Genomic DNA, 21,828 nt, shown 5'->3' on the forward strand with positions numbered 1-21,828 from the left:
CGTGACTTGTGCAGGGAGCGGACTTGGGAACGACGCCTCCATAGCGCTGGTTCGATAGACCTGCAACAGGTTTGTATAGGGATTTGAACAGATCATAGATGGATGTCTGGAGACTGATCTGCGATAGATAGACCCCGTGTTGTGAGACAGGTACAGCCGGGCTCTGGGTTCGACTGGTGTCCTCTTCAGGGTGTGTGTGTGTGTGTGTCCTGTGATGGACTGCTGTCCTGTCCAGGGTGTGTGAATATTTGAGTGTCCTGTGAAGGACTGGTGTCCTGTCCAGGGTGTGTGAGTGTGTGTGTGTGTGTCCTGTGATGGACTGCTGTCCTGTCCAGGGTGTGTGAATATTTGAGTGTCCTGTGAAGGACTGGTGTCCTGTCCAGGGTGTGTGAGTGTGTGTGTGTGTCCTGTGATCGATTGCTGTCCTGTCCAGGGTGTGTGTGTGTGTGAGTGTGTGTGTGTCCTGTGATGGACTGGTGTCCTGTCCAGGGTGTATGAATGTGTGAGTGTCCTGTGATGGACTGGTGTCCTGTCCAGGGTGTGTGAGTGTGTGTGTGTGTGTGTGTGTCTGTCCTGTGATGGATTGCTGTCCTGTCCAGGGTGTGTGTGTGTGAGTGTGTGTGTCCTGTGATGGACCTGTGTCCTGTCCAGGGTGTGTGTGTGTGAGTGTCCTGTGATGGACTGGTGTCCTGTCCAGTGTGTGTGAGTGTGTGTGTGTCCTGTGATGGACTGGTGTCCTGTCCAGTGTGTGTGAGTGTGTGTGTGTCCTGTGATGGACTGGTGTCCTGTCCAGGGTGTGTGTGTGTGTGTCCGTCCTGTGATGGACTGGTGTCCTGTCCAGGGTGTGTGTGTGTGTCCTGTGATGGACTGGTGTCCTGTCCAGGGTGAGCCCTGCCTTGTGCCTGTTGCTTGCTGGCACAGACTCCAGCTCCCCCAGTCTGTGACCCCGGACTGGATACAGCTGTCGAAAAGTGGATGGAGGGGTGGACATATTTCCACGCAAGTGCAGCGATTGTGTTCTCCGTGCTTTCACGAAGTTACGGCCGAACGGCGCCCTCTGGCGGACAGAGGCGATGCAGCTGCGGCACCAGAATCGCCGAAGGTCTCTCGGCTTTTTACGGTCTTACGGCAGCGCGGATCAGGAGTCCTCCTCCTTCTCTGTAGGAGCCCGCGAAACCGTGTAGCCGTGAAGGTGTTTGTTTTTGGGGTTTTTTTTTTAAGCGCCCTGCGCACACGCCTACCGGGACCGGCGGGCCGCGCCGTCCTGAAAGGGCCGTTTTGAGAGCATCGTTTGGAAGACAAAAAAAAAAAAGACACAAAAACGAGGAAATGTCCATGTTCCTGGCCAGCGTTTAATGTCGCGTTTGTGTCGTTTTCTCGGGCTACTCCGAAAACACCTTGGGCTTCCAGTTTCAGGCGTGGCGTGCCAAGACGAGCAGTTCACGAGAGAGAAAGAAAAAAATATATAAATGTATTTCTTTATTCTTCTAGATTCCTCCCCGGGCATGTCCGTGTTTGGGAAATGGAATTAAAAGGAACGTTATTTTCTCAGCCCCCGCAGTATTATTTTATTGAAAAATATATCTTACAAAATTATAAAACGGCTCTACATCTAATAAAAGCGCAAAAAAAAACAAAACAAAACCAAACCAGGATCGCGAGCAGCAGGAAGGCGAACAGAAGGTTGTTTCTGATATTGGCGGGACCTGCACCTAAAAAAAACAAACAAACGAAAGAGAAAAATTAATGTCTGAGGAGAGGAGCACTGAGTGGGGCAGCGGGCGGGGAGAGGGGTCTGCAGCTGTGTTTCCCTCTTGGCACAGAGGAGAGGCAGGGAAAGCAATAGCAAACCTGGCTGCTGCTGCCGTGTCCACAGAGGTCAGGCGCTACAGCGGACGGTCGGAGCGGTAACTTCCTACCCAGCGGTCAAAGAAATAACTGACTGAGCGCTGGCCTACCGTGCACTGTGAGCTGGACGGTGCTGAGGGCCCTTCTGGTGTCCGGCTGCAGGACGGTGTAGGTGCCCTGGTCAGCCGGGGTCAGGCCGTAGAGGGTCATGACCTCGTGCTTCACCAGCACGCGGGTGTGGTATCGATGTTCGAACGACACCCAGCCGCCCTCCAGGGTGAGGATGGTGATGGGCTCTCTGCCTCCTGAGCCTGCAGGGTCAAACAGCACCTCCACCGGCTCTCCAGTGAGCAGGGGGACAGACAGAGAGGCTCCAGCCTGCAGGGTGACATTGTCTCTGTGAGCTGGAAGACAATCAGGACAGAGAGTGATATAAGAACCCCCTCTGTCAGGAGTGGAGACCCCTCTAGTCCCCCTGCTGTAGACCTGCTCACCCTCCACAGAGACGATCGCAGTGCTGATGGTGTTTCCCTGAAGGTCCCTCACTGTGTAGCTCCCCTGATCAGACGCCCTCAGCTCCTGCAGTCTCAGCTCCTGATTGTCCACTGACACTCTGTCTCTGTACTGGGGGACACAGCTGGCTGTGCTGCTCTGGACAGAACACACTGAGGTCCAGTCTCCTGAGCCTGCAGGGTCAAACAGCACCTCCACCGGCTCTCCAGTGAGCAGGGGGACAGACAGAGAGGCTCCAGCCTGCAGGGTGAGGCGCCGAGAGCTTGCTGAGGAAGAGAGAGGGCAGGAAAGTCAGGACAGGTCAGGGAATCTCTTTATTAATTTATTACCTGCTGTCCACCTTCCCTCACTCACACCAGCTTGTTCCACACCCCCACCACCCTTTGTGTAAAAACAGGAGCCGCAGAGACCGAGAGAGACACCTACACGATGACAGACTCTAGAGAAAGACTGAGGGGCACAGAACTAAACACAGCAATCGTAAACACACCAGCTTGTTCCACACCCCCACCACCCTTTGTGTAAAGCAGAGCCTCCTGTCCTGACTGGCTTGATCTAGAATCCTATAGCACATCCACACCCGCTGACCGGTCAGCTGCCCGGCTCTGCAGTCCGGGCTCCTCCTGCCCTCAGAGCGGGTCTCGCGCTGGCCTACCTTGCACAGTGAGCTGGACGGTGCTGAGGGCCCTTCTGGTGTCCAGCTGCCGGACGGTGTAGGTGCCCTGGTCAGCCGGGGTCAGGCCGTAGAGGGTCATGACCTCGTGCTTCACCAGCACGCGGGTGTGGTACTGGGGTTCGAACGACACCCAGCCGCCCTCCAGGGTGAGGATGGTGATGGTCTCTCTGCCTCCTGAGCCTGCAGGGTCAAACAGCACCTCCACCGGCTCTCCAGTGAGCAGGGGGACAGACAGAGAGGCTCCAGCCTGCAGGGTGACATTGTCTTTGCGAGCTGGAAGACAATCAGGACAGAGAGCGATACAAGAACCCCCTCTGTCAGGAGTGGAGACCCCTCTAGTCCCCCTACTGTAGACTTCGTGCACAGAAGAGCCTCCTGTCCTGACTGGAGGAGCTCGTCCAGCTGTGTCTGGAGAGAAGCCAGGGTATCGGCTTCAACCACAGGGCTGGGCAGCTTGTTCCCCACCCCCACCCCCCTCTGTGTAGAGTCCTCAATGGTGCTACAGTGTCACACTCACACCAGCCGCTGGAGCCCAGGTTCTGTTGCTACGGAAACGGACGTGACGAGCCGTTACCCACGACGGTGAGCCGCACGTCGCCCAGAAACGTCCGGGAGCCGTCCTCTCCCTCCCTGAAGCACTCGTACGTGTCCTCGTCGGACAGCCGCGCGCGATGAAGGCTCAGGGAGAAGTCCCCCCGGAGGAGCCGGTCCCGGGACACCTCCGTGCGGTTCTCGAACCCGGGGCCGGGGGCGGCCCTCCCCTGGCGGAACTCCCACACGCGTCTGGCGGGGGTCTGCCAGAGGAGGCTCAGGGAGCCCACAGGGGCCCCCCTGTAGGCAGATCCGTCACAGGGGAGAGAGACTGAGCCCCCAAATCTCACCGACACAGAGACAGGAGCCGCCGAGACTGAGGGAGACAGCAACACAACACTCTAGTACACACAGCAACACAACACAGCACACTCTCATACACACACAGCACCACAACACTCTTATACACACAACAACACAACACAGCAACACAACACCCTTATACACACACAACACAGCACTCTTATACACACACAACACTAACACCCAACAGTGTGAGAGACTAACAGCACACTCACACACAATACAGCAACATGACACTCTTATACATACACAACACTCAAACACACAACAGTGTGAGAGACTAACAGCAGACTCACACACACAATACAGCAACATGACACTTTTATACACACACAATACAGCAACAACACACTGTAACATGTCAGTGTGAGACAGCAACACAACACATAACAGCGTGAGAGACTAACAGCAACACATCCACACAACACTATGTAACACAACAGTGTGAGAGACTAACACAACATACTCTTATACACACACAACAGCGTGAGAGACTAAGATAACAACACAACTGGACACCACAAATGAATACCATCCTAAACACAATAGAGTGAGAGACTGAGAAAACTAGACAGCACCTTCATAAACACACAACAGACAGTGGACACCCTTCTAGACACACCCCGGAGAGAGACTGTGACACACCTGTGGGACAGAATAACTTGTCTGTCCCCTGACTGAATCCCACACAGGTGAGTTAGAGCAGAGCTCACCTCCAGACAGGACGGACAACAGCAGCCCCCCCCCCAGAGCATCGTGGGATTGGACGCCCCCTTCAACACCGAGACAGGAGCTGAAGGGGCAGTGGAGAGAGACTGTGACCCACCTGTGGGACAGATGAACATGGCTGTCCCCTGACTGAATGCCCCACGGGTGAGTTAAGGAGTTAAGAGAGAGCTCACCTGCAGACAGGACGGACAACAGCAGCCCAGCCCAGAGCATCATGGGATTGTACTCCCTGGAGGGAGGGGACCGGAAGAAAGAGGTTAAAAAAAATCAAAAAAGGAAGAGAGTGAGGTTCAGTAGCGAGTAGAGACTCCGATCTCGGTCCCTTTTCCTCCCACTGTACAACTGGGAAAAAAAAGAAGGTTGAAGTTTTAATTAACGGGTACAGGTTTATTGCTGTGCTGAAGAGGGAAGAAAAGCAAATCGGCGCTTTTTGCAGGCTACAGAGTCAGCTACTGTATAAGTGAGGAATATGGCGTGGTTAACTCCCGTGTAATCGACACCTACAGTCCCTGGAGAGAGCGACGCCCTGTCTGGCTGGACAGCTGCCGAAGCAAATATTCCCTCGGGAGATTCATGCAACTGGCTCGGGTTATATTTCTGGATTGATATTATATCTCTGGACTTTGTAGCACACACGCGAGGAGCAGGACCAAAGCACAGTATCGCGGTACGTGCTTTCTCACTTTTTTGGGTCGATTCAGCAAGAGCCACACTGCAAAACAACATCAACAACAACAACAACAAAAGTAAAAAACAAGTCGTAGCCTGTGGTCGGTGTGAAATTCACTCTACCTCGTATTCGCTAAGCGTCCAGAAGACTTGACTTTCCGCTTCTTGCACTGTAACTTTGAGAAATCGTATCGCCCCGTACTGTGTAATCACACCATATATATAAATACAGCAGCTCTGCTGTACTGTACTACACTGTGTGTTTTGTTGCACCCAGGGCGCCACCTAGCGGCCGTTGGTGCTGCGAAAGAGGAGGACCGGCAGCTTCGCGGTTTCTCTCACGGAGTTCATCGCCCCGCATTCGGCGTGAGACCGCCAGCCGAGGCCGTGGTTTCAATGGAGGCCTGGCGGTCAGGGCGGTGGTGAGCCGGTGTGTGCCGCCAATTCTCGCTTTCGCTTTGATAGATACTTTATTGATCCCGTGAGGGAAATTGCAGTGCAACAGCAGCTTAACACAGACAACACAGCCACAGTGTAACGAATTATATAATAATAGTACAATACATACAATACAAGAGTTACTCACAGTCCGGACACACAAAGAACAAACTAGAACAGAACAGTACACAGAAAAATCGTATCATACATATGAATATAAATATAGATGTAAATATAGATATAGATATAAATATACTTTGTCACCCAGCTCTGAGTCATGACATACGGAACAAAGCGCTATGGTATCTCAGAATTCCGACTTAAAAACTCAGAATTCCGACTTTATATCTCGAAATTGCGACTTTTTATAGATAGATACTTTATTGATCCCGTGAGGGAAATTGCAGTGCAACAGGAGCTTAATACAGACAACACAGCAAGTAGTTCAGGTGGGTAGCTGCGTCAGCACGCGTAGGCTGCAAAGGAACAAGTAATAGGTTTATTCCAGGCTGAAAAAAAAGAAGAAAGAGAACACAACGTTTCGGCCGTGGAGCCCTCTGTGTTTATCTCACGTTTATCTCAGAATTCCGACTTTATATCTCGCAATTGCGACTTCGAAATAGCCCGTCTTTCGTTGTCTGTCCTTGTGCTATTGTAACGGATTGGGGTTCTCCCTGCATGGGCTCGAACCCGGGTCTTGCCAGCTGAATCTAAGGTAATATTTCATGACTCTTATCTTATCTGATTATATCCTATTTTATCTTATCTGATTATATCTTAGCTTATTTTCTTCGGTAGCTGTCCAGCAATATATATAGCTATATATATATACTATACTATAATATATATATTATAGCTGACGCTGTACCTGTAAAAGCAGAGAGGATCTGCCGAATTTTCTTCTCTCTTCAGCAGAGGAATGAACCTGTCCTCGTTGAGTAAGAACTTTACTTTTCTTTACAGTTTTACAGTGGGAGGAAAAGGGACCGATTTCGGGGCTGGTTGGTTCTCAGGGTCTCGGGTACGGACAGAGATCGGAGTCTCTACCCCTCATTGAACCTCCTCAGTCCTCTCTCAGTCCCCTCCCTGCATAATATACTAGCGTAGTATATTATAGGCGCCACCTAGCGGCCGTTGGTGCTGCGAAAGAGGAGGACCGGCAGCTTCGCGGTTTCTCTCCCGGAGTTCGTCGCCCCGCATTCGGCGTGAGACCGCCAGCCGAGGCCGTGGTTTCAAAGGAGGCCTGGCGGTCAGGGCGGTGGTGAGCCGGTGTGTGCGCCGTTTCTCGCTATCGCTTTGTCACCCAGCTCTGAGTCGTGACATATGGGAAGCCTGTTTCCTCCAGGGGGTAAAAAAACAAACAAACAAACAAACAAACAAACAAAGCGCTATGGTATCCCGCAATTGCGACTTTATATCTTAGAATTCCGACTTTATATCTCGCAATTGCGACTTTTTATCTCACGTTTGCGACTTCGAAATAGCCCGTCTTTCGTTGTCTGTCCTTGTGTTATTGTAACGGATTGGGGTTCCAGGGCTGGTGCCCCTCGCCACTCCCTGCATGGGCTCGAACCCGGGTCTTGCCAGCTGAATCTAAGGTAATATTTCATGAATCTTATCTGATTATATCTTATTTTATCTTATCTGATTATATCTTATCTTATTTTCTTCGGTAGCTGTCCAGCAATATATATAGTTATATATATAATATGATATATATATATTATAGCTGACGCTGTAGCCTGTAAAAGCGAGAGGAGCTGCCGAATTTCTTTTCTTCCTTCTTCAGCACAGCAATGAACCTGTCCCTGTTAAGTAAAACTTTACTTTTCTTTACAGTTTTACAGTGGGAGGAAAAGGGACCGATTTCGGGCCTGGTTGGTTCTCAAGGTCTCAGGTACAGACAGAGATCGGAGTCTCTACTCCTCATTGAACCTCACTCTCTCAGTCCCCTCCCTGCAGAGAGGCCAATCCCATGATGCTCTGGGCTGGGCTGCTGTTGTCCGTCCTGTCTGGAGGTGAGCTCTCCCTTAACTCCTTAACTCACCTGTGGGGCATTCAGTCAGGGCACAGACATACAGACATGTTCATCTGTCCCACAGGTGGGTCACAGTCTCTCTCCACTGCCCCTTCAGCTCCCGTCTCGGTGTCGAAGGGGGCGTCCAGTCCCACGATGCTCTGGGGGGGGGCTGCTGTTGTCCGTCCTGTCTGGTGGTGAGCTCTCCTTTCTGGGACTGTGTGCGTCTGAATTCAGTCTGGGCAGAGAGACCGTAATGAAATCCATCCCACAGCTGTGTCACAATCTCGCTCTCCATTATGTGTTTGAAAGAGGGTGTCTAGTTGTGTTACTGTCTTACTATTGTGTGTCTAAACGGGTGTTTAACTGTGTCTTGTTGCTGTGGCTCACACTATTATAGTGTCTCTCACTCTGCTGTGTGTTTATGATGTTGTTTATTTCAGTTTCTCTCTCAGCCTCTATGGTGTCTAGTTGTGTTTTTGCATCTCCTCACACTGTTGTGTGTTACAGTTTGTTTTTGTTGTTGTCTTAGTCTGTCACACAGTTCTGTGATACAGAACAGTATGTGTGTATATAAGAGAGTGTTGTGTGTGTATGAGTGTGCTGTCTGTATAAGTGTGCTGTGTTGCGTGTGTGTATAAGAGTGTTGTGTGTATAAGAGTGCTGTGCTGCTGTGTTGTGTGTATAAGAGTGTTGTGTTGTTGTGAGTATTAGAGTGTTGTGTTGTTGTGAGTATTAGAGTGTTGTGTTGCTGTGTGTATAAGAGTGTTGTGTTGCTGTGTGTATCAGAGTGTTGTGTTGCTGTCTGTTGTGAGTATTAGAGTGTTGTGTTGTTGTGAGTATTAGAGTGTTGTGTTGCTGTGTTGTGTTGTTGTGTGTATAAGAGTGCTGTGTTATGTGTGTATAAGGGTGTTGTGTTGCTGTGTTGTGTTGTTGTGTGTATAAGAGTGTTGTGGTGCTGTGTGTGTATGAGAGTGTGCTGTGTTGTGTTGCTGTGTGTACTAGAGTGTTGTGTTGCTGTCTCCCTCAGTCTCGGCGGCTCCTGTCTCCGTGTCGGTGAGATTTGGGGGCTCAGTCTCTCTCCCCTGTGACGGATCTGCCTACAGGGGGGCCCCTGTGGGCTCCCTGAGCCTCCTCTGGCAGACCCCCGCCAGACGCGTGTGGGCGTTCCGCCAGGGCAGGGCCGCCCCCGGCCCCGGGTTCGAGAACCGCACGGAGGTGTCCCGGGACGGGCTCCTCCGGGGGGACTTCTCCCTGAGCCTCCATCGCGCGCGGCTCTCCGACGAGGACACGTACGAGTGCTTCAGGGAGGAAGAGGACGGCTCCCGGACATTTCTGGGCGACGTGCGGCTCACCGTCGTGGGTAACGGCTCGTCACGTCCGTTTCCGTAGCAACAGAACCTGGGCTTCAGCGGCAGGTATGAGTGTGACACTGTAGCGCCACTGAGGACTTTACATAGAGGGGGGTGGGGGTGGGGAACAGGCTGCCCAGCCCTGTGGTTGAAGCCGATACCCTGGCTTCTCTCCTGACACAGCTGGGTGAGCTCCTCCAGTCAGGACAGGAGGCTCTGCTGTACACAGAGGGGGGTGGGGGTGTGGAACAAGCCAGTGCATACAGTTTGGACAAACAAGGGAAGGTGAACAGGAGTCGCTCAGAACTTTGTGTTGCTGGGAAGAGAATCGCCGTCTCTTCCGTATACTTCCTGACATTCCTTCTCCTTCTCCCTGTCCTCAGCTCACAGTCTGAACCTCTCCCTGTATCCCGGGCTGCCCCTGTCGGTCCCCCTGCCCTCCGGAGAGCCAGTGGAGGTGCTTTCGAGTCCCGAGGGAGGCAGAGGGCGCATCACAGTCCTCACCCTGGAGGGCGGCTGGGTGTCGTTCGAACCCCAGTACCACACCCGCGTGCTGGTGAAGCACGAGGTCATGACCCTCTACGGCCTGACCCCAGCTGACCAGGGCACCTACACCGTCCTGCAGTTGGACACCAGAAGAGCCCTCAGCACGGTCCAGCTCACTGTGCAAGGTAGGCGCGAGACCCGCTCTGTGGGCAGGAGGGGCTCGGACTGCAGAGCCGGGCAGCTGACCGGTCAGCAGGTGTGGATGTGCTATAGGATTATAGGGGGGTCCTGTCCAGGGTGTGTGAGTGTGTGTGTCCTGTGATGGACTGGTGTCCTGTCCAGGGTGTGTGAGTGAGTGTGTGTGTGTCCTGTGATGGACTGTTGTCCTGTCCAGGATGTGTGAGTGTGTGTGTCCTGTGATGGACTGGTGTCCTGTCCAGGGTGTGTGAGTGTGTGTGTCCTGTGATGGACTGGTGTCCTGTTCAGGGTGTGTGAGTGTGTGTGTGTGTGTCCTGTGATGGACTGGTGTCCTGTCCAGGGTGTGTGTGAGTGTGTGTGTCCTGTGATGGACTGGTGTCCTGTCCAGGGTGTGTGAGTGTGTGTGTGTCCTGTGATGGACTGGTGTCCTGTCCAGGGTGTGTGAGTGTGTGTGTGTCCTGTGATGGACTGGTGGCCTGTCCAGGGTGTGTGAGTGTGTGTGTCCCGTGATGGACTGGTGTCCTGTCCAGGGTGTGTGAGTGTGTGTGTCCTGTGATGGACTGGTGTCCTGTCCAGGGTGTGTGTGTGTGTGTCCTGTGATGGACTGGTGTCCTGTCAAGGGTGATAGACTCCTGCTCCCCCCCTTGACCCTGGACTGGAGAAAGTGGACAGATAGATTCCTTCCAGAGCTGAGCTCCTCATCCCGGATCCTGTCCCCCCAGCCCGCAGGGAGAACGCCACTCTGCCGGCGGGCTCCGATCTCTCCATCCCGCTGCTGTCCGGCGCCGCCGACGCGCAGGTGCGCTTCGCACCCGCGGGGGCGGGGGGCGTGCCCGAGCCCGTGTTCGCCCTGCAGGGGGGCCGGGTGCGGCTTCAGCTGCAGTACCAGCTGCGGGTCAGGCGCCAGCCCGGCGCCCTGCTGCTGTCCAGCGTGACCCCGGCCGACCAGGGCACGTACACCCTGTGGCAGATGGACACCGAGAGGCTGCTGAGCTCCGTCCAGCTGTCTGTGGAGGGTGAGCCAGGACCAGGACACACACTGGCCCCTCCAGGACCAGGACTGGACAGCCCTGCTTTAAAGACCCCTGGAGACTCTGCAGACACACACACACTGACCCCTCCAGGACCAGGACTGGACAGCCCTGCTTTAAAGACCGCTGGAGACTCTGCAGACACACACACACTGACCCCTCCAGGACCAGGACTGGACAGCCCTGCTTTAAAGACCCCTGGAGACTCTGCAGACACACACACACACTGACCCCTCCAGGACCAGTACTGGACAGCCCTGCTTTATAGACCCCTGGAGACTCTGCAGACACACACACACACACTGACCCCTCCAGGACCAGGACTGGACAGCCCTGCTTTAAAGACCCCTGGAGACTCTGCAGACACACACACACACACTGACCCCTCCAGGACCAGGACTGGACAGCCCTGCTTTAAAGACCCCTGGAGACTCTGCAGACACACACACACACACTGACCCCTCCAGGACCAGGACTGGACAGCCCTGCTTTAAAGACCCCTGGAGACTCTGCAGACACACACACACTGACCCCTCCAGGACCAGGACTGGACAGCCCTGCTTTAAAGACCCCTGGAGACTCTGCAGACACACACACACACTGACCCCTCCTGGACCAGGACTGGACAGCCCTGCTTTAAAGACCCCTGGAGACTCTGCAGACACACACACACTGACCCCTCCAGGACCAGGACTGGACAGCCCTGCTTTAAAGACCCCTGGAGACTCTGCAGACACACACACACTGACCCCTCCAGGACCAGGACTGGACAGCCCTGCTTTAAAGACCCCTGGAGACTCTGCAGACACACACACACTGACCCCTCCAGGACAGAGGGGGGTTCTTATATCGCTCTCTGTCCTGATTGTCTTCCAGCTCGCAGAGACAATGTCACCCTGCAGGCTGGAGCCTCTCTGTCTGTCCCCCTGCTCACTGGAGAGCCGGTGGAGGTGCTGTTTGACCCTGCAGGCTCAGGAGACTGGACCTCAGTGTGTTCTGTCCAGAGCAGCACAGCCAGCTGTGTCCCCCAGTACAGAGACAGAGTGTCAGTGGAGAATCAGGAGCTCAGGCTGCAGGAGCTGAGGGCGTCTGATCAGGGGAGCTACACAGTGAGGGACCTTCAGGGAAACACCATCAGCACTGCGATCGTCACTGTCACTGTGGAGGGTGAGCAGGTCTACAGTAGGGGGACTAGAGGGTCACATGACTGTGAATTTTGAGCGTTTACTCATTTCGCTGAAGTCCTAATGTAGGGTCCCCCTCCGCCTGCCTGGGAAGGCTGTTCCAGACACCCACAGCTCTTTGTGTAAAGAATCATTTCCTCATCTCCATCCTACATTAATTCTCTTTTTAACTTTCCCTGTCGTGACCCCGTGTTATTTCACTGCCAGAGTGAGAGCTGGGTGAGCTCCCCCAGTCAGGACAGGGGGCTCTTCTGTACACAGAGGGTGGCGGGAGTGGGGAACAAGCTGCCCAGCCCTGTGGTCGAAGCCGATACCCTGGCTTCTCTCCAGACACAGCTGGGTGAGCTCCTCCAGTCAGGACAGGAGGCTCTGCTGTACACAGAGTGTGGTGGGGGTGGGGAACAGGCTGCCCAGCCCTGTGGTTGAAGCCGATACCCTGGCTTCTCTCCAGACACAGCTGGGTGAGCTCCTCCAGTCAGGACAGGAGGCTCTTCTGTACACAGAGGGGGGTGGGGGTAGGGAACAAGCTGGGTGAGCTCCTCCAGTCAGGACAGGGGGCTCTTCTGTACACAGAGGGGGGTGGGGGTGGGGAACAGGCTGCCCAGCCCTGTGGTTGAAGCCGATACCCTGGCTTCTCTCCAGACACAGCTGGGTGAGCTCCTCCAGTCAGGACAGGAGGCTCTACTGTACACAGAGGCGGGTGGGGGTGGGGAACAGGCTGCCCGGCCCAGTGGTTGAAGCCGATACCCTGGCTTCTCTCCAGACACAGCTGGGTGAGCTCCTCCAGTCAGGACAGGAGGCTCTTCTGTACACAGAGGGGGGTGGGGGTGGGGAACAGGCTGCCCGGCCCAGTGGTTGAAGCCGATCACATCATTTACTGCATTTATAACCTCTGGTGGTTGAATTGTTTTTTTTTTTCTGCGCGTGTTTTTCCTCTCTTGTTTCTGATCCCCTACAAGCTGGGCTCTGCCTCTGCCCCTCGGGGTCTTATACACCCCAGTCTCCCCGATCTCTAACCTGCTCTCCGTGTGTCTCCCTTCCCCCCCAGCCCCCCCTCCAGGTCTGTCCAGTGGGCTGGTTGCCGGGACGGTCGTGGGAGTCCTGATCCTCCTCGTGCTGGTGGCTGGGGGCCTGCTGCTGTGGGGGAGGAGGAGGAGGAGGAGGGCGGAGAAGGCCAAGCGCCCCGATTTCAGGCTGCAGTGCAGGGCGTTTCCAGACCAGGAAGAGGAGCTCTCCGCGGAGGCAGAGCACCGGGGTCAGGGGGATCCCCTTGCTGGGATCCAGTCAGGACAGGGGGCTCTTCTTTCCACAGAGGGGGGCGGGGGTGTGGAACAAGCAGCCCAGCCCTGTGGCTGAAGCCGATATCCCGGTTTCTCTCCGGTCACAGCTGGAGGAGCTCATCCAGTCAGGACAGGAGGCCCTACTGTACACAGAGAGCGGTGGGGGTGGGGAACAAGGTTGAAGCCGATACTGTCACGAATGACCCCCTGAGCAAGCGGGTCAGTACCTTTTAGGGGGGTCTAGAGATGAGGGCGACGTTCCCAGAGGGAAAGAGGGCTAGGCGAGAGGCGAGGTCCGAGTCCGCGAGTAGGTTCCCAGTCCAGGAGAGGGTAAGGCAGAAGGCGGTTCTGTGATTCAGAAGGTGGAGGTCAATAAGAAGGCTTCCTAATCCTAAAGGGCACAGGCACTGGCACTGGCACTGGCGCTGGCGCTGGCGCTGGCACATGCACTGGCACAGGCGCTGGCACAGGCACAGACACTGGCACTGGCACAGGCACTGGCGCAGGCACAGACACTGGCACTGGCACTGGCACTGGCACTGGCGCTGGCGCTGGCGCTGGCACAGGCACAGGCACTGGCGCTGGCACAGGCACTGGCACAGGCACTGGCACAGGACGTGCTCCGGAGAATGACCAGTACCGGGAGAAGAGCAGAGCAGAGGGTTCTGAAGGGTGTGTGTCTTGTGCGAGGAAGAAGCTGCATTGCTTCATGGAGTGTCGTTGGCTGACTTGCAGGGGCGGTGTCGTTTGGCAGACGTGCTCCGAGCCTGAGGTGTTATTAGCGCAGGTGCGTTTCTATGTGAGAGAATGTGGGAGGCAGAGGGCATGACAGATACCCTGGCTTCTCTCCAGACACAGCTGGGTGAGACCCCCCCCAGTCAGGACAGGAGGCCCTCTGTACACAGAGGGCGGTAGGGGTGGGGAACAGGCTGCCCAGCCCTGCGGTTGAAGCCGATACCCTGGCTTCCCTCCAGACACAGCTGGGTGAGCTCCTCCAGTCAGGACAGGAGGCTCTTCTGTACACAGAGGGGGGTGGGGGTGGGGAACAAGCTGCCTAGCACTGTAGTTGAAGCCGATCACATCATTTACATCATTGCCTCTGGCAGTTTCATTGTTTTTTTTTTTCCGTTCGTGTCTAGAAAAGCGCTCTATAAATGTAAGCAATCAGTTATTGTTTATTATTATTAAACTATACATTTTTTTTTTTTTTTAAATGACCATCAGGTTCCGCCTCATGATGTTCAGAAACTGGGCTGAGACACTTCACAGGCGGCGTGTGGCGGGGGGGGGGCGTGGCCCTCTGTCACCTCATTGGCTGCGAAGCGTACAGGGGGCGTAATGTATGGAAATGAGCGGGGTTTTCTGGACCACAACGATGAGCTTTCAGAGAATTTTCATCCCTACGAAAGCGACTCTCGGAGGACTTGAGAGACGGAGCTCCCGTGAGTTACTTTTTAACCCCCTGCATGCTTTTACAGATCTGGGTGGGGGGCCGACACCTCAACCTCTTGCGGTTCCGCGTCTGTCCTTCTGCGCCCTTGTGACTCTTATGGGGGGGGGGTTACAGATTGACACCCCGACATTCAAATTGACTTTTGTGTGTGAATGCATTGCACGTTTTGTTGTTGTTGTTGTGTGTCGTCGTGCCGGCGTCAGTAAGTAAGCGCGTTCTCGTCCAGCTGGGTGGCGGCGTGGGGTTTGTATTTTTGTAGAAATGAAATAGTTTTGCTCTTTCTCTCCGTGGCTGTGATGCTCGCTGGGGATCCCGTCGGGCCCAAGTGGTCCGAGTTCGCGGTATCGCCCCCTGTTTCCGGACCCGATCGATCGATCGATCGATCCGTCCTTACTTGAGTAATTGATTAGTGATCAACTGCTAGTGCAGCGCACGCTACTACTAATCGATAGTTGTGGAGCAGCTGGCAGTTTGGGGGTGATTAGCATAACAAGGTCTCTTCTGACGAGGAACATTGTTTTTGTTTTGAAAGAGTGTCGCGATCAGCCCCATCCGAACCGGGCTAAGCGGTTTGAGAGCAAAACGCCGCACTGCCCGGGTCGGTCCGGTCGGGGATCTCCGAGCCCAGGTCGGGCCCAGCGATTCCAGAACTCAGAACCCGTTTTTCTTTGTTGTTGTTTACTTTGGTTTCGTTGTTGTTTTTTTCCTCGTGTGTCTCTCTCTCTCTCTTACAATTCAATTCAATTCGAGGTGCTTTTTTTCGCATGACCGATGGGTACAATCAGTGTTGCCAAAGCAAATAAAAATAATAAAATGAACATGGAACAAAACATAAAATAATAGTAAAATAAAATCTACAGACATATTACAGACATTTACAACAAAGATGTATTATAAAATATTGACATATACGGTAGGCGGCTGGAGCATTATTGGGAGACAGACTCACTGTCCCTCAGGCTGTGACAGGAGATCACACACTGGGCTGCCAGTTCAACTGAGTTCCCTCCTCCCTCTCCCAGTAGGATTGGGACCCATTGTGACTCTGGCAGGTGTGGGAACTCTGGGACTAGATTTCTGAATTTCGGGAAGAATGTTTCTCTAATCCCAGAGTATCTGTCCCGGTGCAGTAGGAAGGGCACCTCTGTCTCTGTTTCTCCCCGCTGGCAGTGGGAGCACAGCCTGTCCTCTCTGGGCAGCCAGGTCTGCCTGTCTCTCTCTCTCTCTTACAATTCAATTCAATTCGAGGTGCTTTATTAGCATGACCGATGGGTACAGTCAGTGTTGCCACAGCAAATAAAATAATTAAATTCAGTAGAAATAATGGCAGAAGAAATAATAGCGCTCTGATCTCGATAGTCTGTGCTCACGATTCTCCCGACAGTGTACTGACTTGGCTCTAATGGTCTCGCAAGAAGACAGAAAGTTACTCTCACTCTCTCTCTCTGGAGGAGGCGGGGACGGAAAGGGTTCGGATATCTTGCGTCTTTTTCTTCCTGGAGAAGAGAAGAAATGGGGACGGGCCGGCCCCGGGTGCGATGGAGAGCTGGACGGTAAAAAGAGTCGGTTTGGAGACCCGCTCCTGTCATATGAAACAGAGCTGCATAGAAATATCATCGCTGGTGCTGTGAGCGCATCATTCAGCGCGTCGCAAGGCGAAGACGAGAAGATGGGGGAGACGCAGTTGTCGTTGTTGTTTTGTTTTTTTATATTTCACCTCCCTGGTGAAGATTTGCTCCGATATACCCTTTGATTTCGTGGGCTTTTCCTACTCCATGAGCGGAGACGGAGGGGATTGTGTCGTACTGCCGTTCCAACCGGGCGATTTCCGTATCGCCTTATCATCGTCCACTTTCAGCCGGGAAATGTGTTTTTTTTTGTTGTTGTTGGTTTCTACAGTAGAAAAAATAACGCTCTGATCTCGATCGTCTGTGCTCACGGTTCACCCGCCAGTATACTGACTTGGCTTTAATGATCTCGCAAGTTAAGACGGAGATCGCTCCCGCCGTCCAGGCGTCCAAGAGTGGTTGAAAACTACACTTCCCGTCGCCCCTTGATGACGTCGCACCCGAGCGCCGCCTTCAAAAACACCCATTGAGTGTTCCTGCGAGGACGGGGGATACATTTTATTTGTATTATTTATTTATTTATATTATTTTAACTGTATCTTGGGGGTGGTGGGGGAGTTGTAAAGTACATCGCCAAGGAGTTCAATCTTTTTTTTTTTTGGCGTCTTCTCCTCCTCCTCCTCGCACGGCTTTTGTTTGGGCCTCTCAATGTCGTCAATATTAGGGGACCGGCCGAGTTCTAGGACCTCCAAAGCAGCGTGGTAGCGGTGAGGCCGGTTGAGTGGAATAAAACGTGTTTTTTCAGTCCGCACGTAGGATCGTTCCAGACCCGTTGGAGGTTCGTTCGCACCGTTTTGTCGTGCTGAAGCGCTGTGGATGTTCAGGAGATGTTCTTGGGCTGAGGGAGGTGGGGGAATGAGAGCTGTAATGTTTATGTTTGCTATTGGAAAGCGTGTGGCGGTTCTGTGGGTTACCGCTAGCGCCTGAAACCGAGTGTTTATTTTGCTAGACTTTCTGGACTTGCTCGTAGAGTGACTTGGCGTGTGCGTGGGGTGTGGTGACAGTTTCCTCGAATTGCGCGAGTGTGCGTGTGGCGGCTTTTCTTCAGAAGTAAGGGGGGGGGTTTCTCCCGCGTTGTGCGAGACCGCCCCCTGTTCTCCTCTTTCCAGTCAGAGCCAGTGACGCCCCCTTGGGTCGTCAGCAGCTCAAGGAGGCGAGGAATTAACCCAGCCCTTGCTTAGAAGAAACGAGGGCGTCTGCGGAGCAGGCTTGTTCCACACCCCCACCACCCTTCGCGTAAAAAAAAAAACCCGTCTCCCGTCCTGACTGGAGGGTCTTGAGTGAAGTCAGCGAGCGTATCGCCTTTAAACAACGTGGGCTGGGCAGCTTGTTCCCCACCCCCGCCACCCCTAGTGTAAAGAAGAGCCCGTTGTCCGTCGTTTCCAGCGTATTTCCTTAGAGTTTCCTCTGGGTCGTGACGGGTTCTGTTCTCTCTGTAGGTGGCGCGAGGATGACAAGATGGCTTTTCATCCTGTGTGCTCTGTCTTGCACTGATCGTGGTGAGTTAGAGCTTTTATTTATTATATATATGTATAATATATAATAATAATTGCTTACACTTATATAGCGCTTTTCTGGACACTCCACTCAAAGCGCTTTACAGGTAATGGGGATCCCCTCCGCCACCACCAATGTGCAGCCCCCACCTGGGGCCATAGTGCGCCAGAACGCTCCCCACACACCAGCTCTCAGTGGGGAGGAGAGCAGAGTGATGGAGCCAGTTCAGAGAGGGGGGTGATTAGGAGGCCATGATGGGTAAAGACCAGGGGGGTATTTGACCAGGACACTGGGGTAACACCCCTACTCTTCTCGAGAGACACCCCGGGATTGTTAATGAGCACAGAGAGTCAGGACCTCGGTTTGACGTCTCATCCGAAGGACGGCGCCTGTTTACAGTCCAGTGTCCCCCGTCACTATACTGGGGCATCAGGACCCACACAGACCGCAGGGTGAGAGCGCCCCCTGCTGGCCCCACTAACCCCTCTCCCAGCAGCAGCCTCAGCTCTCCCAGGAGTCTCCCCTCCAGGTACTGGCCAGGCTCACACCTGCTGGGCTCCAGAGGGGGGGGGCTGCCAGTTGTGAGTTGCAGGGTGATATGGCTGCTGGCTGATCGTGTGTGCGTGTGCGTGTGCGTGCCGACCTGTGGAATAACCCCGCTCCGGGTCAGTCTGCTGCAGTGATGCTCTCGCCGTCAGCCACGGCGACGACTTCGCCCTGCCCCTGCGGGCCGGCACCTCGGAGGTGGAGTTCCGGGGCGGCGAGGGGGCGACCCGGCACTTCCGGGTCAGGAACTGGACGCTGAGCTCCTGTCCGGACGGGTTCGGCGCCCGGCTGGAGGTCCGGGCTGGGACCCTGGTGCTGCGCAGGGTGACGGCGGCGGACGAGGGGCAGTACACCGCCTGGCACCGGGAGGTGGGAGGAGATCACAGCGGCGCCACCTACGAGCTGAAGGTGGAAGGTGAGGCTCCGGTCGCTCTCAGAAGAGATCCTTACACTTATATAGCGCCTTGCCGGACCCTCCACTCCGAGCTCTTCCCAGGTCAGGGGGATCCCCTCCAGCCCCCCCCCAGTGTGTACCCCACCTGGATGATGCTCCAGTCCGCTCAGCACACAGCAGCTCTCAGTGGGGAGGAGAGCAGAGGGATGGAGCCAGTTCAGAGAGGGGGGTGATTAGGAGGCCATGATGGGTCAAGACCGGGGGGGGAATCAGGCCAGGACACTGGGGTAACACCCCTACTCTTCTCCAGAGACGCCCCGGGATTGTTAATGAGCACAGGGAGTCAGGACCTCGGTTTGACGTCTCAGCCGAAGGACGGTTTTTCCTCGCTAGCTTATTGCTGCTCTGGATGTGAGGGGGTATTGCATGAAGGGGCTCCTGACTGATTGAGAAAGATGTGAGGGTCAGGGGAAGAAACAGTCGAGCGTCCCTTGAGACATCATAACCTTTCCTGTCTGTAGCGGTTTTCGCAGTACATCATCTTCAAGGCTTCAAGACCCTGGCTCCTCTCCAGACACAGCTGGGTGAGCTCCTCCAGTCAGGACAGGAGGCTCTTCTGTACACAGAGAGGGGTGGGGGTGGGGAACAAGCTGCCCAGCCCTGTGGTTGAAGCCGATACCCTGGCTTCTCTCCAGACACAGCTGGGTGAGCTCCTCCAGTCAGGACAGGAGGCCCTTCTGTACACAGAGGGGGGGTGGGGGTGGGGAACAGGCTGCCCAGCCGTGTTTGTACAGGCCCGCCAGTGACCCGATCCTCTCTCCCGCCGCAGCGTACCGCCGGTCCCTCAGGGCGGCCGGCGGCGCCAGCGTGTCCCTGCCCCTCTTCACGAACCGGCCCGCGGAGCTGCTGTTCCGGCCCGCGGCGGGGGGGCCGCCCAGCCCGCTCTGCTCCGTCCGGGACGGCCTGCCCAGCTGCCCCCCGCCGTACGGGGGCAGGGTGTCGGCGCGGGACGGCCACCTGGTGCTGGGGCCCCTGGGGCCGGAGGACGCCGGGCTCTACACCCTGAGGTACCCGGACACGGGCAGGGACATCGGGACCGTGGAGCTGTCCGTGAGCTTGGAAGGTGAGGAGGAGGAGGAGGAGGGGGGTTGCTCTGCGGATGGGTCCTGTGTCCCCCCCCGAATCCGGCCCTCTGTTAGTGAGCGGTGTCTTTGCTGTGGTTGTTGTTATTATATAGCGCCTTTCCAGACCCTCCTCTCAGAGCTCTTTCCAGGTCATGGGGATCTGTGATGGACTGGTGTCCTGTCCAGGGTGTGTGAGTGGGTGTGTGTGTCCTGTGATGGACTGGTATCCTGTCCAGGGTGTGTGTGTGTGTCCTGTGATGGACTGGTATCCTGTCCAGGGTGTGTGTGTGTGTCCTGTGATGGACTGGTGTCCTGTCCAGGGTGTGTGTGTGTGTCCTGTGATGGACTGCTGTCCTATCCAGGGTGTGTGAGTGTGTGTGTGTCCTGTGATGGACTGGTGTCCTGTCCAGGGTGTGTGTGTGTGTCCTGTGATGGACTGCTGTCCTGTCCAGGGTGTGTGAGTGTGTGTGTGTCCTGTGATGGACTGCTGTCCTGTCCAGGGTGTGTGAGTGTGTGTGTGTGTCCTGTGATGGTCGGAGGGGGTGTGATTGGACTGTGTTAACAGTGGGTTGTCTTTCTCTCTCCGTCTCCCTGCCCTCCCCAGATCCCAAGGCTCAGACAGAACCCTCCGGAACCCGGGGGCGTGTCCCGGCCTACCTCTCGGGCGCCCTCTTCCTCTTCCTCGTCGCCGTGACGGTGGCCGTCGTCCTGCGTCACAGAGCCCGCGCTGTCTGAGAACCGGAGCCGGGCTCCTGCGGACTGGCGGGTTCCTCCGTTCATCCGGTGCGGAGTTCGCACCTGATCCCGAGCCGAGCTGTGGGGGGGGGGGGGGGCGATTCTGGGCTGGTAACCCCCCCCCCCACCACCACCACCACCACCACCAGGGCGGTTGCGAGTTCGAATCCCCTGGGTGGTGGCACAGCTCTTACCGCATTGACTTGAAGCTTCCAGGCTGGGCACAGGAGGGCGGGGCTGTCTCTTGATAGGCGTGACACTATCTTTGTTTCTTTCGGAGACTAAAAAGCAGTGGGGTGTCTCTACAGCACGGGTCCCCGTGAAGCACTTTAAAACGATCGGGCTGGGAGCACCCCCTTCGTGATCAGGAGAGCTCCGTCCCTCCAGTGCCATTCAGCAGAGCACTTTTTTGTCTGAGATTTGTGGGGGTGGAGATAGTGGGTGGGGGGGGGGGTGGGCTTGCAGAACTTTATTTTTGTAACATATTTTGTATTTTGCACTGTTAAGAGTTTTTTTTGACCAAATTCTAGATAATAAAAAAGGCAATAAAACCCTTTTAATTGCACTAAAGGATTCTCAGTTTGATTGGGTGTGAGCCAGTTTCTCTTTATTCTTTTAAGTGTTAAGAGTATTAAATAATTATCTACGTTGACATGCGTTTGGGTGGGTTTCCTTCCACAGTCCAAAGTCCTGCTGTGAAAACTGGCCCTGGTGTGTGTGTTTCTGTGTGTGTCCTGTGATGGACTGGTGTCCTGTCCAGGGTGTGTGTGTGTGTTTCTGTGTGTGTCCTGTGATGGACTGGTGTCCTGTCCAGGGTGTGTGTGTGAGTGTGTGTGTCCTGTGATGGACTGGTGTGCTGTCCAGGGTGTGTGTGTGTGTGTGTGTGTGTGTTTCTGTGTGTGTCCTGTGATGGACTGCTGTCCTGTCCAGGGTGTGTGTGTGAGTGTGTGTGTCCTGTGATGGACTGGTGTCCTGTCCAGGGTGTGTGTGTGAGTGTGTGTGTCCTGTGATGGACTGGTGTGCTGTCCAGGGTGTGTGAGTGTGTGTGTGTGTGTGTGTGTGTGTGTGTGTGTCCTGTGATGGACTGCTGTCCTGTCCAGGGTGTGTGTGTGTGTCCTGTGATGGACTGCTGTCCT

The 21,828-nt window shown here is 54.8% G+C and overlaps 2 protein-coding genes across 2 annotated transcripts; one reads left to right on the forward strand and one right to left on the reverse strand.

Annotated features, from left to right (window-relative positions):
- Window positions 1-1,330: 1,330 nt before the first annotated feature.
- Window positions 1,331-6,967, reverse strand: LOC148813465 (CD276 antigen-like). The gene is made up of 9 exons (XM_088908001.1): window positions 6,892-6,967; window positions 6,636-6,775; window positions 4,834-4,889; window positions 4,645-4,724; window positions 3,612-3,944; window positions 3,017-3,310; window positions 2,343-2,627; window positions 1,959-2,252; window positions 1,331-1,712 (listed from the first exon to the last, which is right to left on the reverse strand). The coding sequence occupies exons 1-9, from the start codon at window positions 6,965-6,967 to the stop codon at window positions 1,594-1,596; spliced, it is 1,677 nt and encodes a 558-aa protein (XP_088764127.1). The 3' UTR covers window positions 1,331-1,593.
- LOC148813466 (uncharacterized) lies at window positions 4,890-21,128 on the forward strand. The gene is made up of 13 exons (XM_088908272.1): window positions 4,890-5,327; window positions 5,607-5,759; window positions 6,731-7,365; window positions 7,607-7,785; window positions 8,815-9,147; window positions 9,520-9,807; window positions 10,543-10,836; window positions 11,728-12,018; window positions 13,084-13,290; window positions 17,836-17,895; window positions 18,564-18,854; window positions 19,663-19,956; window positions 20,562-21,128. The coding sequence occupies exons 4-13, from the start codon at window positions 7,743-7,745 to the stop codon at window positions 20,690-20,692; spliced, it is 2,232 nt and encodes a 743-aa protein (XP_088764398.1). The 5' UTR covers window positions 4,890-5,327; window positions 5,607-5,759; window positions 6,731-7,365; window positions 7,607-7,742; the 3' UTR covers window positions 20,693-21,128.
- Window positions 21,129-21,828: the final 700 nt, after the last annotated feature.

The sequence above is a fragment of the Atractosteus spatula genome (genome assembly GCF_055471065.1).
Source record: "Atractosteus spatula isolate fAtrSpa1 chromosome 10 unlocalized genomic scaffold, fAtrSpa1.hap1 SUPER_10_unloc_1, whole genome shotgun sequence".
NCBI lineage: Eukaryota > Metazoa > Chordata > Actinopteri > Semionotiformes > Lepisosteidae > Atractosteus > Atractosteus spatula.